General features: G+C 39.9%; 1 protein-coding gene across 4 annotated transcripts in view; it reads left to right on the top strand.

Annotated features, from left to right (window-relative positions):
* Window positions 1–282: 282 nt before the first annotated feature.
* Window positions 283–19,174, top strand: part of pcdh19 (protocadherin 19) — a 56,090-nt gene continuing 37,198 nt past the window's right edge. The window contains exons 1-2 of one of the 4 annotated variants that reach the window (XM_058798407.1): window positions 283–3,566; window positions 6,922–7,036. In XM_058798407.1, the coding sequence (XP_058654390.1) occupies window positions 1,420–3,566; window positions 6,922–7,036 (2,262 nt within the window). In that variant the 5' untranslated portion in view covers window positions 283–1,419. Of the gene's footprint in view, window positions 3,567–6,903; window positions 7,250–19,174 lie in introns of all 4 variants that reach the window. The other 3 variants (XM_058798405.1, XM_058798406.1, XM_058798404.1) reach the window with 3 other exon arrangements.

Here is a 19,174-nt window from a genome sequence, read left to right as displayed (position 1 = left end):
GGAAAAATATATAGCCTAACAAGAACTTGGTGTTTTGTTTAAAAATACAATATCTGTTCTGTCACTGTGTGAACCTCAACTAATTGCGCCCCCAGCATTTCTTACGGAAATTCCTTATAAAAGGGTTACCTTCCCAAAAGTCAATAATTGTATTGACAAACTGTATGTCCAGACATAACTAGAACGAATAACATACACTGTGCGTTGCATGAACTAGAGCTAGCTGGCCGAGTTCATAGCTGTAGTTTGCCCCACCCACCAGCAAATCCAGCTCTCCAGTGTAACCTCTGATTGGCTGTGGGGATTGCGGGTCCTGAGACTGAGCGCGAGACACTGAGCTGTGCATTCGACAGTATGCGCTGAAGATGCGCGCCGTGCGTTTACCTCAGTGAGCCACATTTAAGAACTATATCAATAACTATTTCGTTTCATTCAGAGGCTGGATATTTCAGACCGGACGCTTTTATTACGGCGAGAAGAGCCTAGCTTCACTTGCAAATGTTTGATTTTTCTACACTGATCTTTTCTCAGTGTTTTATACGGATTTAGTTTCTTTCTGGACTAAGGCCAGCTGAAATACCTTCATACAAGACATTTACGCTTGTTGAGAGAAATCTTCAGTGGACAAGGCACCCACCTCTTGCTCGACTGGGAATATCAGTGAATTGTGGACTGGACTGATATTTAATTAATATTGGTTTGCCATATTGTTCCAGTTTCAGAGACTGGACTGTTCTCTTTTTTTCTGAAATTGGAATCTCTGTTGTTTCAGTTGGATATGTGCATGGACATAAATGCGGATCAAGGAGGAGACATCCTAACTTCACATTGTTATATGGATTGATTTGGCATGAGCGATGTTTTAAACTCAATTTCAGTCTAAGTGGTCGTCACGAATCATGATACCGAGAGAAAATATTTTTGAATTGGATCCTTCCTTTCATTCATTCACAACTTGAGGACCTTCCAGCGGACATTTAGCCTACATTTTTACTGAATATATATATTTTTTTTTCACTGGCCCAAAATGGTCGGTTTACATTTCGGTTACCCTGAATTACGCAAATGTTCATGTTGAAGCCATGTTTTTCATTCACAATGTTTTCACATTCTCTATATGAAGAATTATTCACCAGTTTTCTTCGTATTTTTTCCCCCAAAAAATAATACAAGACATGGGTGGCCTGATAAGATTTCGATAAAGTAAATGGAAGTTATCAACTGCGTAATCAGTAAGTCAGATGAATTTCATCGCAAATATAAACATTTTCGTTCATTTTAAAGGATGTCGATCAGACTGTGATTCCATTCCTTTGAGTTATTGGGAGTTTTCTGTACGTCCGACTGAACGTGCATAAGTTTAAATGTTAATAAAAAATCATGCAAATGAGCGTGTGAAGGCAGACATCAACAGGTATAATGCATTCCAAGGACATGGATTTCGTACAAATGTTTTTCTGCTTTCTCTTGTGCTGGACTGGAGTCGATGCCGTTTACAATTTGAAATACACCGTGGAAGAAGAGCTGCGAGCAGGCACAAAGATAGCCAATGTGACGGCAGACGCAAAAAATGCGGGGTTTGCACTGGGAAACCGACAGCCTTATTTGCGGGTTATCTCCAATTCCGAGCCGCGATGGGTTAATCTGAGCCCCGCCGGACTGCTCATCACAAAGCAAAAAATTGATCGGGACGCTGTTTGCCGACAGACACCGAAGTGTTTTATTTCGTTGGAGGTGATGTCGAACTCGATGGAGATCTGCGTGATTAAAATTGAGATTATCGACGTAAACGACAACGCGCCCCGCTTCCCCACCAACCACATTGACATCGAGATCTCAGAAAACGCGGCTCCCGGTACCAGATTTCCCCTAGAGGGGGCAAGCGATCCGGACTCCGGGAGCAACGGCATTCAGACGTACACAATCACCCCTAATGATATTTTCGGTCTTGAGATTAAGACGAGGGGGGACGGGTCCAAAATCGCAGAACTTGTGGTGGAAAAGACTTTAGACAGAGAGACGCAGTCTCGTTACACGTTTGAACTCACCGCGGAGGATGGTGGAGACCCCCCAAAGTCTGGGACCGTGCAACTTAACATCAAAGTCATTGACTCGAACGATAACAACCCCGTTTTCGATGAGCCAGTATACACTGTAAACGTGCTGGAGAATTCTCCCATTAACACCTTAGTCATAGACTTGAACGCCACGGACCCAGACGAAGGAACCAACGGCGAGGTGGTCTACTCATTCATAAACTTCGTGTCCAACCTGACCAAACAGATGTTTAAAATCGACCCCAAAACAGGCGTGATAACAGTGAATGGCGTTTTGGACCACGAGGAATTGCCCGTCCACGAAATTGACGTACAAGCCAAAGACCTGGGTCCAAATTCAATCCCTGCCCACTGCAAAGTGATTGTTAATGTAATCGACATCAACGACAACGCGCCAGAAATCAAGCTGTTGTCAGAAAACAGCGAGATGGTAGAGGTGAGCGAAAACGCTCCTCTCGGATATGTAATAGCCCTGGTGAGAGTCTCAGACAATGATTCGGGAGCGAATGGAAAAGTGCAGTGCAGACTGCAGGGCAATGTGCCTTTTAGACTCAACGAGTTTGAGAGCTTCTCCACCTTACTTGTTGATGGCCGTCTGGATAGGGAGCAGAGAGACACGTACAATTTGACCATTCTAGCCGAAGACAGCGGGTACCCCCCGCTCAGAAGCTCGAAATCTTTTGCAGTGAAAGTAACGGATGAAAACGACAATCCCCCGTACTTCACCAAGCCACACTATCAAGCCATGGTCCTCGAAAATAACGTCCCAGGTGCGTTTCTGCTGGCGGTGTCCGCCAGGGACCCTGACCTGGGCATGAACGGCACCGTGTCCTACGAGATCATCAAATCGGAGGTGCGGGGCATGTCTGTGGAATCTTACGTTACCGTGAACTCAAACGGCGAAATATACGGCGTTAGGGCTTTTAACCACGAAGATACGCGGACCTTTGAGTTTAAAGTCTCTGCGAAGGACGGGGGAGATCCACCTTTGACCAGCAACGCCACCGTGCGCATTGTTGTACTGGATGTAAATGACAACACACCTGTGATGACAACCCCGCCCCTGGTGAACGGCACCGCGGAGGTGTCCATTCCTAAAAATGCTGGAGTTGGTTATTTGGTTACACAAATAAAAGCTGATGATTACGATGAGGGGGAAAATGGAAGGTTAACGTATTCAATTTCAGAAGGAGACATGGCGTACTTTGAAATAGACCAGATAAACGGCGAGGTGCGAACCACAAAGACGTTTGGGGAGAATGCGAAACCATCCTATCAAATAACCGTGGTGGCGCACGACCACGGCCAAACTTCTCTCTCTGCCTCTGCCTATATTGTCATTTACCTCTCTCCTGATCTCAATGCACAGGAGCAAATCGGACCTGTCAACCTGTCGCTCATTTTCATCATTGCCCTGGGTTCTATTGCAGTCATCCTGTTTGTCACAATGATATTTGTGGCAGTCAAGTGCAAAAGGGATAACAAGGAAATCCGAACATACAACTGCAGGTACCCAAACAATTTTTGATACACAAGTTAAACACAGCTAGTTCAGTGTGCGAATTATTCACTGACCTTCAGAGGAGTAACCACAAAAACGAACAAGACTCAACAAAAGGCCTAACCATATAAAGGTCGTATTGCGCTAAACACTTGCTCGCGAACAGAAATTGCGTTCGCCTGAGGTGGTAACCATAGCAACAGTACGTTAGCAACTCAATGTTATGGTCAGTATGGAATATAGGCAAAACATAAGTAGGCCTACTGTTTGTTGTATCACATTTAACATTAATAAGTTAATCAAATATTATATACATGTCATAAAGCAACAACAACAACCACAACAACAAAAAGGTTGTTTATTTCAGTCATTTTAAGTAACTGACAGTTGGCTAGTTTGGGGCGCCAAAGAACAATTTTTGTTGCGAGACAGACTAACCTCCAATAATTGCGCCTCAAGCCCTCAACAATTGCAGACAGAAATTAATTCAGACAGAAACATTGTTTTAGAGAAAATATTAAAATGTGGGTAAATGTAAAAATGAATAGGCCTAAAAATATTTTTGTTTTTACTTCTGGAAATTCAGGCCTTACTTATTGTGTCACCAACCCTCCTATAATTCGCACCCTGGTCTAGTTATCAAGCATATAATTATATTTCTACCGGAAATGAATCAATTGTCAGCATACCATGATTAAGATATAAAGAGAGAGCATGTTTGATGTGTATCTTGGCTGTGCACGCGCTGTGTCTTCAACTGTGCATGTGCTTCGGGCCTTGCTCTGCTGTTGCCATTGCTGATAACAGAAGGAAGCTTAACAGGAGATCATTACACTTGTTCATTGTGATTATTGTGTATACGCTATTGTAAATATTACCAAAAAATAACATATTCATCAATTATGATGATATATATGATGAAGCCCTTACATGAGCTTAAAATAAATATATGATACTAATAAAAAATCAGATAGGCTATACTGTAATAGCAAAACAAAACAAATATTTTACACCACAAAAGAAATGTCACAATAATTTGACATTTATATTTGATTTAGAGTTTTCAAAGTTTCAGTTCAGCTGTCCTTATCATAATCCAAATCAAAGTGGCAGAAGAAAAATACATTGAGCTTAAATTTAATTGAATGTAAATTCATTGAGTTTATTTATTATTATTATTTATTGCAATTAAGACATTTTTGAAAAAGTATACAAGAGAAAAAATAAATCTAAATGATAGAGTCCTCTAAAATAAGTTAAATTAACCATTGCTTGATGACTGAAGGGTAAGTATAGGCCTTTCCTCATACACACTATCTGCACTGAGACTGGTGTTTGCATGAATAATTGGTGTAATTTTATGACCTTTTTGTCCTTTCTCAAATGTGCGCTAATCAAAATATTGACTTGCTGCTCAAATTTGGAGATTTATTTTATGATTTGACAACATATTATGGTTGTGATCGTAGAGGCCACTAAATCAGAATACAATAGCAAGGCCATGGCAACCAAATGTTACTGTCAACGATCACACTGTCATAAAAACAATTACACTCGTAAAGGGTAAATTATGTAAATGTATAGCACGGTAATAGTCTTTGACACATGGTGTGTAGGGGAGAATATTATTTTGTTAATCTACTGTAGTATGAATACTTATCAATCTGTAACATTGGCCACTGTGTTGATTTCCCTCTGCTACATTACCACTCAACATTTCCATATAAATTGCTTTTGCAAATTTAACCTGAAACCATTACCATATTTTTTTACCTCAAATTGTTGTTGATGTTTCTCTCTTGTAATGCAACAGCATACAGTAAATGATCCATCTTAACAGAGACATATGTAAGTGAACGTTTTCAAGAAGGCTACATCGTGATCACGATGGTTAGGCACGCAGAGTATCTACCTTGCCGTGATCGGAAGATGGTTAGAGATGGCCCGTGTTTAGATTGCTATCGTTAACATTTATTTTCCTCTCCAGATAGAAACCTGATGGAGGCTTTCAGCTCTCCCAACAGGGGGTTAGTGAGAGTGCTTGATACGGTTTGCTTCAGCTGTGCTCACTGACTCTCCTTTCTGGCTCATCTGAGACTCTTTGGATTGTCTTCACAGTGACGAGAGCCAAACACATATGACCAAACAGACCATAGAGACATGTTTATTAACACAGTTAAATAAAAGACCCTGGTGCTGTTGCAGTTTACAGAAGAAAAACAAATGGTTTTAATAAAACAACACAGACAACAACATCCAATACTATTCATTATGATAATTAACATCATACTGTATATATATATATATTTAGAGCCTTTATTATGTCTCTTCTCAAATATTTGCAATCTGCTTTGTCACTAACTCTTTAATGAAAGAAACAAGCTCACTATTCCTTCAATGTCATAATAGTAAATTTTTTCGAGCAGCTATTAAGCATGCCTTGGACTGGCTAACTTTTTTTTTTATTTTTTTTATGAGCTTTAACTCACACATAGAAAAAAAAAAAAAGCTTTTAGATGCCTCCTAAAAAGATAAGGTCCTGCACCGTTATCATTTTTCCGAGCCAGAAAAAAGTAAGGAGCAGGGAGACACAGCCTGAATCCAAATGAAAAGCACAGAAAGAGCTTTGTGTTGTGCAGGCAGAGCGAGCGTACCATTAAGCCCAAGCCGTACGTTAGGGCGAATGTGTGCCCTTCTGAGGACATAAAAATAAATAAGTGTAAGATTGTTTCAGGCTATAAGATCTAATGATCCTCATGGGAAAAAGCGAGAGGGGTCAGTGGGGAATAGCTAAGACAAAGATTGTTTACTACACCCGACTCTCCTTATGAGCACTCAAGTTTAAGTTTAGATTGCAACCCAAGCATCCTTTGGGGCGAGATCTCAAAGTTTCTCATTTACTGTGATTAGAATCAAAACCCTCAAATCAAGTTAGCTGTAGCCACAGTGCGTAGCTCAGAGAATTGAGATTCACAACCCACCAGCCAGCGGGCTTGTTTGTAACACAAGCGAAAAAAAGCAGACATATGCGGGCCTAACTTTGAATATTATTGCTTATGCTCACAATGACGCTTGGTATCATTTGTCGCTGTGTGTGCTTCTGTGGTTGGGCATGTTTGCATTGTGTATGTGTGTTTGTGACAAGTCGAGCCGCCGAGCATGGAAATGCAAACAAATGAGGGACGTCGGCTCCATTGGCGGCCGGAGGTCGCTCGAATGTGGCCGCTCTCTCTTGTGCCGACATTGAATATGGGTCTGGCACCTCAGCCCGAGCCAGGCCAGGACCTGGCGCCGGCTGTGCGTGCAGTGAGGAACGCAGAGCACTGCTTTATTGAGTCTGTTCAGTTTCTTGTACCTGCGCAGGGTGGCGGAGTACTCCTACGGCAACCAGAAGAAGTCCAGCAAGAAGAAGAAGCTGAGCAAGAACGACATCCGGCTGGTGCCTCGGGACGTGGAGGAGACGGACAAGATGAATGTGGTGAGTTGCTCGTCTCTCACCTCTTCGCTCAACTACTTCGACTACCACCAGCAGACTCTGCCGCTGGGCTGCAGGCGCTCCGAGAGCACCTTCCTCAACGTGGAGAACCAGAACTCCAGGAATGCCGCACCCAACCATGGCTACCACCATACCTTCACAGGGCAGGGCCCTCAGCAGCCTGACCTCATCATCAACGGCATGCCGCTGCCTGAGGTGAGATTTGCTCCAGTCTGCTCCATCCTTCAGCCTGCCATGGCTACCAGCAGCAAGGGAGGGTGGGGTCGAGGGAAATCCGTTGCAGGGCCGCTAACCCAACCTGATAGTTAGCTATTACTTTTACTGGAATTTGGGTGATTTGTGGTTGCTGTTATTTTTTTTTTTTTTAACTGCAAGATAGGAAAGTGGAACTACTGTGTGGTTTATTTTAACTAAGCCTTCAATGGTGCTTAGATATTCGTGCTTACATGCATTATTTGTCAATGTTGGAAACCTAGGAATAGGTGTATTAAAAAAGAGAGCAAGCTGCCATTGGACAGTTGCCAAAGTGGATTATTTGGCCACCTCTGTTTCTGCTCTCTCTTTTTCACGCTGAGCAAAAGAGCTGTAGCCTGAACATCTGCCAAATGCACTGACCTGGCTAATCGGTAGCGCTGCATGTAATTTTAGGTGCAACCATTAAGAACAATCATTGCCGAAACAACGATTTGCACCTAAGTTCTCAATCTCCATAGGTGGCATGCAGCGGCTTGTGATGGATTTCTGAAATGTAAGGGCAAAGTTACATCTGTGTTACACACAGGCTTTATCGCGATGACAGGGTAATCAGCAGTGACATAATCAACCATTCAGTGGCAATGCAATGACAAAGTAGGCACTGTGTAAACTTTTTATAATGCATCTTATTTTTTAATGATAACCATTTTTCAGATTCTGAAAGAGAATGATTTATCATTTAGAAAAATAAGATGGATCATGAAAATGTTGTATTTTGTTTATTTATTTAGTACTGCCCTGATTAAGCTCTCAAAATACAGATATTTATTTATCACATATTTCACAAGACAGTTTATGAATAAATAAAACTGAATTTACACAACTTATTCTTAGTTCTTATGACAGTGCAGTTTCCTCAATGAGGAGGTGTACGCTGTTGAAAAGGATGATTGGTTTCACTTATTATTTAGCCTTTTAGAAAATAAAATAAATGTGTACTTTGAATGCAGTGCAAGTCACTTTGAATAAAAGCACCTGCCAAATGTATAAATGTAAATGTGTAAACATCTTACACAAATTATGAAGGGCAATACTAAATAATAAAGACCTTATATTTATATATATTGCAAGGAGTATGCAAACTTATGCACTCAACTGTAGTGAATAGTACGGCTGTTTGAATTGTCAGGTGGTAAACAAAGAGACTGAGCACAGCACACATAAGGAGTTTCACTGCTGGCAAAATGAGATGTTAAATTTGCACCGATCCATTGATTGGCTGATCCAGCACTCTCCGTTGTTTGCAAAGCCTGTGGAAATCAATGAAACACAGTTAATATAGCACTAATATATTAAAGCTGTCACCAGATGCTCAAAGTCATATCGGAGATATTTAAAATCCAACTAGGTAATGGAGGAATATTCAGACTACACAGAGGTTAACACAAGACTTAAAGCTGCACACTGGCTGGACAAAGGAATTACGGTGTGTAACAGCAAATGTAGTAGCTAGGCATGGTAGCGTAATCCTTTAATAAAACTACCTAAGCAGCAGGATTAAAGAACATCTATTTTTCTCAACTGATGAAAAGACAAAGAATTAACGGAGGGGGATGGCGTGGGCTGAATAAGCCTGTAGATTGAGTGTGATAGTACAGTGAACTCTAATGCAAAGCTTTGTTGTTTCACTGCAGCTAGAGGGAGAGAGAGAGAGAGAGAGAGAACGAGACGGTGTATATATGCATCTTAATGTCAGATGTCTGGGCCCAACACATTTTCCAATTTCATATAGGCCAGTGATTGGCCTGATAATGGTGTGGGTTTATTTGTATGCTGGTTTCATCATGCGCGGCGCTCCACCTGACATTGACAAACATCTCTTTGACCACATTTCTGCATATTTCTCCACCAGAGGCCAAAGACGGGCTGACTACAGTCGGCCATATCCTTTTCCCCTTTGGTGTGACATTTACAAAATACACTGGCTTCCCATTCAACATGCTGTATATGAAAAATGTTGTCAGTATAATTACGCATCCATTTATGTGGGGCACAATCAAATATTGCAGCTGTTAAATGACCGATAATAGCTCTGTCATGCATTACGAGTCTGGGCTTGGAAGCGTTTGACTCTACAAGTCAGGGTTTCCCAGAGGTCTGCTGAGGACACACTGGTTGGTACACAGTTGTGATTAACCGTGCATCTCCTTGCCCTGAAATATCAAGGCCTGAGGACTGTTTTTCAGCGTTTTCGTGATTCAGACATGATTTTGAGATGAGGTTTGTTTGTTTACTTTACAGTCCCAGTTGGAGCTTATACTCGGAAAATGCATGTTTGGAAGAGTGCTATGCCAATTTTTCCGGCAGGAGAAGAAATATTGCATAGTTTTAATTAAAATTACACACTGCCGGCTTATTGATAATGAAACTAATCTGATAATCTAGATAGTGGATGCACAGCTTTTCATCCTACTGATAACATGCTTTGAAAAACACATAGTGTGCTTTTTCGTGAACAGCACAACAGCAGTGGAAGATACACCTTTTATCTAAAGCCACCAGTGAACCAGACACATAATAAGGCTGATAACTATTGTCCGAGATTAATATTTATTAATTTAGCAGACATTGATTTACAAATAATACAGATTCCTATAATATGAGAAATTATGCAGTACAAAGTATTCCAACAAAAATGTACAGGGTAAAATATAAAAGATGAGTAGTTTTAGGTGAAAGTATACTTTAAAAAAAAAAAATTATTAATTAATTTATTATTGTAGATGTGCTACAAAATAGTTTAGGTCAGAAATAACATGTTCAGCATAGAATATGCAACATTTACAATTCATTGACTCATCCTCCAATACTCGACTAATGGATTTAAAATGTTTCAGAGACACCAGATTATGTATCTTATTAATGCTAATGTAAAGTCATTTATTAATGCTAATGTGCTACAAAACAAGCAGGATAGAGGATGAAAGATGCTTAAACAAGAACTAATCAAAATATTTATGAAAAAAAAGTTCATTTACAAATACTAATATATAAACAATACCGTAAAATATAAAGCGATAACAGTAATTTGTATTTCAAGGCTCCAGGTAAGCTCTGTGTTTATGAAACTGACTCTCTGGAGATGGTTCTGTGGTGCCAGTCTCTGAGGAGTCAGACACATTGTTTTCACAAAGCCATGTGGTTAACCTGTATTTGGTTGTCTCCAAAATAAGGTTCAGGCCGTAATAGAGATGTGGCTCTCTAGCCGATTATACAAGATCAGTAGCGGTTTTTGCAGCATAAGCATACATGACAGCCTGCTTAAAATAAAATGAGGCTTCGCTCCACCTGTGACTTTGATAATAAGCTAAAATTCCAACAAGTATTGATCTGCTTGGAGAAAGTGTCCTGCTACTTTATGCACTGAATGTGTTAAGGAGAATGTGAAAAAAGAAAACCTAGTTATTTTACCATTTGTATTTTCTGTCAGAGAAAACCCCTCTCCAGTTTTGGAACAATAATTTAAGCACTGCTCGTCCAGATGCTAGCATTCTGTTACCGAAGAAATTAGCTAATAAATCCCACTGCTAGCATATGGTACTCAGATACAGTTTAATATTTGAGATCAGCCTGTCAATAAGGATCTGTATATTTGTTTAGATTAATCTCTTATGTACCACAGTGATATAGACATATATACATGAGTGTTGTCTTTTCATTATAATGAAGCAAAGCTTTGTGTTGATGTTATATTAGCCCTGTTCTCCAGGGTGTCAAACTAATCTGTAGCATATCCATCATGCACTTACAGCTTCACAATAAGGCTTCTCTGCACGAGACACATTTTTATGTCACTTTGTGTATACAAAGCAAAGTCATGCAACATAAACATAATACACATTCGCTTCATGCTGCCAATCATTTCAGCCATTTAGGAATATGTCTAATGTTTTAGACTTTAGAAGAGTGGCTGTTGAATACATTAGCCCTTATTAATGCAATTAAACCTTCATTGGAGAACTTTTTGTTTGCCAAACCCTCAGATTTACCAGAGCTACATTATCTGTTGTTTGCATACCACTAATTGCAATTACCATTTTTTCCCCCATGTTTGCATGTTTACAATAGCCCCGCAGTCCTAAAACGTCACGCAATAATTTTAATTTCTTGTTTTGTAGCACAAAATGGCTTTTTAAAAAAGCATTTGTTTCACCTTTCAGGTCAGAGTTTTGAAAATGTTTTGACTTAACTGAACCGCTGGGGTTTTGTGTTTCTCTGACTTTCGTCAGACTAAGCCAATTAATCATTCTAAATCCCATACACGATAAGGTAAAGGCCACAGCAGGCTGCCTCCCTGAAGGGCTTTCAGAAAGCTTCACTGAACTGGGCTTGCTCTGATGAAGAACTTGGATTTAGCCACTTTCAATTAGGTGGTGAATTAATAAACAGAAAGAAAGAAAAGAAAAAGAAGTGCAGAAAAGCAACACAGACTGCCAACTACACCTAAACCTGAAATATTTTTATCAACTCGAGCTTTCCCGTTCTTTCTTTTATGTTATGTGCCAAAGAGCAAAATAGACAGTACGAGAGATAGAGCAGGAAGAAAAAGGATAAGGAAGTGAGAGATACACCTTATCTCAAGTACCTTGCGATGCGTTCTGATTGGATTCTGGCAGATGAAGATGGGAGTTTTCAAAGAAGGTTATATTTGTAAGCCACAGACTCTGCTGGCATTCTGCCTTCAAGAGTCGCCTACTAACAGGAACATTTCCGGATCTAATAAAAGGGCCACAGTTCCATTATAGTACGAATGTTCAATTGTTTGCTGAACTCTGGCGTTCAAGTGAGACATTATTAGAGCAATATAGTCGAGCAAACTCATTCTCTTTTAACTGTTTTACTGTAGGCTCCAGATGAGGCATTCGTAGCATCACCTGGAACGAGAAAAACCTCTAACGCTATTTTTGTGGCTCCAGTCATGAGCTGACATAAGCACGTCAAAACGCCCAGCTTTCATTTAACGTCAGCTCTCAAACATTTAGGACAAAAGCTGACAACGTTTTTACCCCAGTTAGGGAGAGGGTTACCCCAGTTTTATCTTTTATTAAATAATGTTACACATTTTTGTGTATACTGGTGCAGTAAAACCTTCTAAACCAAATTTTAGGTTTGTACATCTCTATTAAATATTTTACTGTACCTGAAAATATAAAGTCTTCAAGTTTAGATTAGTTATCCTTTAAAAAAAAAACATAAATGAATGAATTAAAATGAGAGAGCGAGCGAGCGAGAGAGTGCATTCTAAAAAAAATAAGTACTGTATGTGGACATTATGCATGTTACATAAGGGTCCGTGTACTTGGCGGCCAACGGATTTTCCTTTTGAAATTAGAAAACCAAAATCGGGAATTGAGCATTCATTCGTTTTGTGATTTAATATTGAAAGTATTCATTCATTTTTTTTCCAAGAAACGAAAAACAAGAATTCAGCTTAATTTTTCGTTTTTCGTCCAGGGGTAGAAAAATGAATAAACAACTTGAATATTCGATTTCTACATGTGGACGGGAATTAAACGCCCCTTTCTGTTGATTGGTCAGCCGAAGATCTTCCACAGCTTCACCAGGCAGAAGTCCTCCACTGCTGCAGGTGTATGGATTCTTGATGTGTTTATTGCAACTACATTTAATCTTTTTCTCATCAAATAACCAGACAAACGAATAGCTCGATACAATCCGTTCTGGGGCAGTGTAAACAGCACTTTCTTCTATGTAGAAATATATAAATTCTATTTGCATCAGCTTTCTCAAACAATTCTATTCAGTCTTTGTACATGACTGAATGGTTATTATATATATTAAGATCTGCACACATTCATGGTTGGACTTTTGAAATTAGCTTTGCAGGTTTATTTTGGAAAAAGAAAAAAAGTTGGAGAAGAACAGAATTTTTTCACACTCTTGCAAAGTAACACATAATGTGTGATATCGCTTAGATCAGGGCGACAAGATGGAACCTGTGAAAAAGGACTTCTGATGGAAAAGTAGCTGGCCAGATACAGATACAGTTGAGACCCACAAGAGAGGAAAATAACTTTATAAATGATTTTCTCTCTCTCTTAGCCTCATCTCTCATTAACACAGATTTAGCTGCCAGCACTGAAAATGCCTGTGGTTAAATTAATAGGATGGGAAAGGTCGGCCTACATTCTCTAACACAAGGCATTGCCACAGGGAATGACGAACAGACAACTTTCTACATGGTTTATCAGAATACTAGTGTATTTGTTAAATTATATAGAGATGATAATGGACAAGGCGCACCATTGTTTGCTTATTTTAACCACCAGACCAACGTGCAATGTTCACAGTTACATGTGTAGTACAATGAACTGTGATAAACCATGTAGAAAGTTGTATGTGTATGTGGACTGACATGAGCAAATAAAGAAAAGAAAATACGAAAAAATCCTAGTGGGTGAAATTCAAACTGGTGGGTTGTATGTGTATGTGCAAAACTATCAGTTTTGTGTGAGCAGATGTCCTTCCAAATATGTTTATACCTACTTGCCAATTAAACTATCAGGGGATCTGCACATGCATAGACCTTTTAGGGAAATTGAATATCTATTTATCTCTCTGTTTTTTCACGTTCAGCAATTTGCATTACAGTTTAAACTATGTTGTCTGAATCATTTTAAAGCGGGAGGCTATAAATATGCCCAAGTACAGAGGTGGAAAGTGCTTTTATAGAACATGTTCCTTAGTAAACCACAACATGTAGTGTATTCATTTGTAGTTCACCATCAATTGATGGTGACAGGATGTTACCTAACCCCAGTAGTAAAGCATTCAGAAGGAATAGGAAGTTCCTGTGGCATTATGACGACAAAAGAAAAGTACAGCAATTATAAATACTGTTTTCCAAGTTAAAATCCCAGACGAAGACAGGGTGACCTTTTGAAGTGGCCAAACTGAATTTGTTTTTCTACTTTTTTTTTCACTTTAAATTGTTCTTTCAGTGCCAGGGACTGCATGCATTATCATAAATTGGATATATGCAAGATAAAATTTAAAAATGAAAGTTTACCATAACAGAGCCTAGCTCTTTTATCTCCAAAGTTATACATTACAAAATCCTGGTGCAGTTTGTTAGAATGTGTGATATTGCTTTTTCGGTTGGTTTTCGCTCCTTTATTTTCACAGATTAATATCAGAACATGTAATTGTTTATGTATTGATCTGCGCTTGCCTCACTTTTCAGCGTCTAATACAAACTTCTGATGTATCGAGTCAATTACATATCAAGAACTCCTCCTTATTACTTGCCTCTGCTTTTCTTCTATTTATGAAAGGAAAAAAAGTATTTCTTGAGAGAAAGCGAACGAGAAATTGCATCATATATCTGCTGAGATTAATTTCTGCGTTCACTGGGTTTACAAGAGCAAGAATAACCAGCCCCTTTGTGGGTCTATTGGCAACTGGGTTATTTGTCTAGGTAGGCAGGGTGTGCTGAGTGTGTGGTGAGGTGGCTTAATGAACAGCGAGATTGTTGGCAGGCAGGCCGCTGTATAGCTGTAGCGCTGAGAAAACAGCAGGCCAACATAATTGTGCATTGTTCAGCCATAGAACAGGAGGCAGAGCATGTAATGAGCTGTAGCACCCGCTCACGTCTTTCCTAATGGGCTATGACCAGGATCATCCTTCCACACTCCAATCATCGCTATCGTCCATTCCCCCTCGACTTTCTTTCAAAGACCCCAATATCCCCGTCTTCCTCCCTCTCACTTCTGGCCGTTCTTTGTTTGTCTTAAAGGCGCAGTTCATCTGAAAAGGAAAATTCGGTCATCGTTTACTCACCCTCACGTCGTTCCAAACCTGCATGACCTCTTTTCTTCAAAGAAAGAAACTCATACAGGTTTGGAACGACATGAGAGCGAGTAAATAAAAGCATTGACACAGGCCAACAAGAATCTTGGAAACAAAGTTCAAGTTTAGTAAGAAATATGTTGATGTTATTTGCAAGATGCTGTGAGAATTTTCCTCTGGCTTGTTTTTTTTTTTTTTTCAAAGGGGTTGGGCAGGTTTGATCCTGTTTTGCATTTTGATTGCTCAAGCCTCCTGCATAAATGGGATTCCAGTAGGCCTACTTCACTGATTTGTTGTTTCTTGATGTGTTTTTTTTTTTTTTTTTCATTTTACCTGAAAGCCTGAGACACGCAGTGCCAAAAGCTTAAAAACCCAACAGACCAAAATAAACATCAGCCAGCGAAAAGCCCCTGAAATTGAATGTCTATAATGCAAAACAAAACGCAAAAAGATTTTAAGCCACCCTTTTTTCGGAGACCACTCCGCAAGACACAATGGAAGTTTGCTTTGACTCTCTCGTCACGTCCAGCGTTTGATGTCCTGCAGCCAGAGAGCCAAAGTTAATGAATGAGATCGGTGTGTTCTGATTTGCTGCTCTGTTTCTGGGCACTGTGCTCTCAGCAGGGGCCGCAGCCTCTCTAACCACATTCTGACAAGACAGCTGCTCTGAAAGAGAGAACGATGAAGAATGTGAGCGAACGAGAGACTGGAATCGCACAGGGTTGAGGAGTCTTGCTCCATGACTGTAATGATACGGATTTAATTTGTCCTTGGGGGTGCAGGTCACTCCAAAGACGTGCGTTTGGCGGCCCGAACTTTTGAGACATCGTTAGCCTAAAGCAAACCGACAGAGCCCGTTATAGCGACAAAAACCCACAAAAAACACACCCCTGAACGCACGAGTTGATCTGTCACAAATATCGCCGGAGGGGGTGGTGTGCGGAGGGGTGTTATTCTCTGTTGGTCTCTTGTTTATTATGTCTTGGGTGTTTCATATAACAAATGGAGAGAGACAGTTTTCTCTCAGGGGTTCTTAGCTTCTCCCCACAGAGCGTGATTAATTGTTATTGTGCTCTATTTTTATGTCGCGTCCTGAAATACGAAGGTGCAAGAGAGGTAGCTTGACAATGTAGCTCGGGGCTCTCGCTGACAGTGTTTGCTTTATGGTATTTTCATATTTTATGGCCCTTGCTGATTTAGTTACTTCAAAACATCGCTCGCCATTAGATAGAACACAGGTACTGGCGAGCCCTTCCTGCCATCGATAGCCCTGCGGTCCTGCGCATGTTTTATAGTCACGCTAATGCACCGCCAACAAGCACGGCTAACAGATTAGGGGACATCGGAGAAACTCTCAGGACCCTCTTTCATCTGTCCGTGTCTTAATAATGATTACTCGACAGACTTAAGACCAGATTTGACCTTGTTGTGCCCGAGACAACTCACCCTGGTTCACAAAGTTCAGCTGCTAGAACAACCAGGCTGCCAGGATGGAGAATTGGAGACCGTGGGCAGGCAACCGCTCACAGATAGTAGAAAGATGTTACCTGGGTGCCGCTTACTGGGCTGGATAGGGAAAGAAAGAGAGACAGGGAGTGTTTCTAATTATAACACTCCAGTCACAGTGCTGTGGTGGGCTGAAGCTTGCATGAGCAACCGCAGAAAGCTGACTTTTGGTTTAATTTGGAAGACTAGCAATAATCCAGACTAAATCTCTTAAAGCTGCAGCTTCCCCTCTGTCGGATTAAGGGGCAGTCTTAAAAGGATAAGAGCTGCTTATCAGTGCTTCCCTCAACACTTCCTAGTGACTTCCAAAAAAGTGTATATATGAAACTGGTTCCAGTCAGATAATGTGGCCATTTATTAGCGATTATGTGTCACCTAGAATACGCAGACATGCAAGCAGAAACTACAGTGAATGAGTGAAACAAGCAGTAGCAAGCTATTAATTCCTAAGGCGGGAAAACACAGTATGTTAGGAAGCTTAAAGCCGTTTTCGCTTTAACAACGTTCTCTAAATTTCCTCTAAATATAAATCCGTTTTTCATTGGTCACATATAATCTAGCCTCTTGCAAATCAGTAGGACATGTTTTATCTCTGTGTTACTATTTAGACATTAATATTGGACTATTTCTAATTCTTAAAGGGATAACCTTTTTAGTTTACTTTCATGTTCCAAAGCTGTATGACTTTCTTTCTTCTCTAAAACACAGAAATCTGTCATATTTTTAGCACATTTAAAAACAAAAATTGTTGACCAAAATGCTGTACAATTAATCAAATAATACTTCACTAGTATAGTTTCACATTATATTTTTTTAAATATATATATATATTTTTAGTCAGGTTTGAAAATGTGTCCCTTTAACTAACTCTTAAGAATAAAAAAAAAAAAAAAAAAGGTCTGCTAATTTTACAATAGGCATACATTTATCTCAATTTTTCATTAAACCCACATATTCATTTCTAAATACTAAGGCAACACAATAAAACCCTGAAAGGTGTGTTTTGAAATACAGAAGTTTTGTGAAATCATGCTTTTCATAATGCCAGACACAGCTGTTTTCTATGCCTTTATTTATTTATTATTTATTTTATTCCAAGGAATGGACTGACAAGTGAATTGACAGGAAAGCATATGTACACCCTCTCAGTTTTCACTTTGAATACAATTCTCATTCGGAATGATGGCAAGACGGTTGGAAGTTTTATTTACCTGCTTGATGTAACACCGCAAAACAAACATTTGTAAAGTGGATAACTCTTAGATCTAGAAGGAAGTTGGTGAACAAAGGCTGCGGTTGTCATTACTTGAATTATTTATCTTCTTTTTTCTTTTTCTTTTTTTCTTTCACAGCAGTGAGGCACAGAGCAAAATGTGAACGCATCCAAATTGAGCCTGTTTGTTTAAAGCGCCGTTAATGAAGTGTTACTTTTTTCTGTTTTGTTTTTGCCTGTCTCACTGTCAGGGCTGCTCGGGGAACAAGCACTAATCCAGCACGTCATGATACGTGTTGTTTGAAATTGCATGAAAGCGAGAGGCTGCCATGTGTCTCACGGGGGTAAAGAGCGAGAGAAATAGGACTCCGCAGGGGCAGAGGCAGAGAGAGCACAACCTTTTTTGGTCTAGAAAGCAAGTATCCAGTGGGGAGAGAGTCACTCAGGGAGCAATGCAAAAATAGAGGTGCGCGTGTGTAGATTCTTGTTTACAAGGTGACACCTTTTTAACCTTCTATTAACTGCATGCTCCTGAGAGCATCTGTTCTCCACTGGGAGAGGGACGTCACTTGATTCTTTCTCTCTGAATTCACCTTAAAGTTACTTTCTGGGTGTTAATTAACGAAGAATCCAGCCGTGCTATCCAATCTGTACAGTTTTTCATGAGAAAACCTAACAATTTTCAAGAAATCCATATGGTCAGAAATCACTACGTATTGGTTTTGCACGAACAAAAGGAGAGATGAATGTTCTCTCTCTCTCTTTTTAGACCCGACAGTCTCACTGTATTGTTTAGGCTGACCTCGACTCTAGTCTAACTAATGATCTCTATTAAAGCGGGCCTGTTAACCAGGACAGTAATTAAGTCGCATTTATCTGAGGGGCTGTTTGCCAGTCTTGGCAGATTTGTCAAGCCACACTCTCAGTATGGGAACTATAAAGGTAGACAGTTAATTGCGATAATTATAATGAGAACAATAGAGAGAATATCAAGGATTCTACTCATTAAAGCGTAAAAAATCAGCTTCACTTAGCATGTTATTGCAGTATGTTGGCATATATGGACAAAACTGGAAAGGATATGTGGAGTGTTTCAAATAAGAAAAGGAATTTGAAGACAAATACAGTCAAAGAAAGAGACGGCATATTTTGTGTCGATAATTACCTGAGCGTAAGCTACTAAAATCTCCATCAAATTCCCCATTCAGATGTTACAACCCCATTTTAAAGACTCATTTTCAAAAAATGTCTTAAATTGCTTATTAACCTACAGCCTGGGACCCCAGGTGTCAGATCTCCTCTGTTTCTGCTAATCAGGGGAAGTGCTATTTTTCAGAGCT

This window comes from Onychostoma macrolepis, chromosome 14 (assembly GCF_012432095.1).
Source record: "Onychostoma macrolepis isolate SWU-2019 chromosome 14, ASM1243209v1, whole genome shotgun sequence".
NCBI lineage: Eukaryota > Metazoa > Chordata > Actinopteri > Cypriniformes > Cyprinidae > Onychostoma > Onychostoma macrolepis.
Note: the sequence above shows the minus strand (reverse complement) of the source record. Positions and strands in the feature narration are given on the sequence as shown.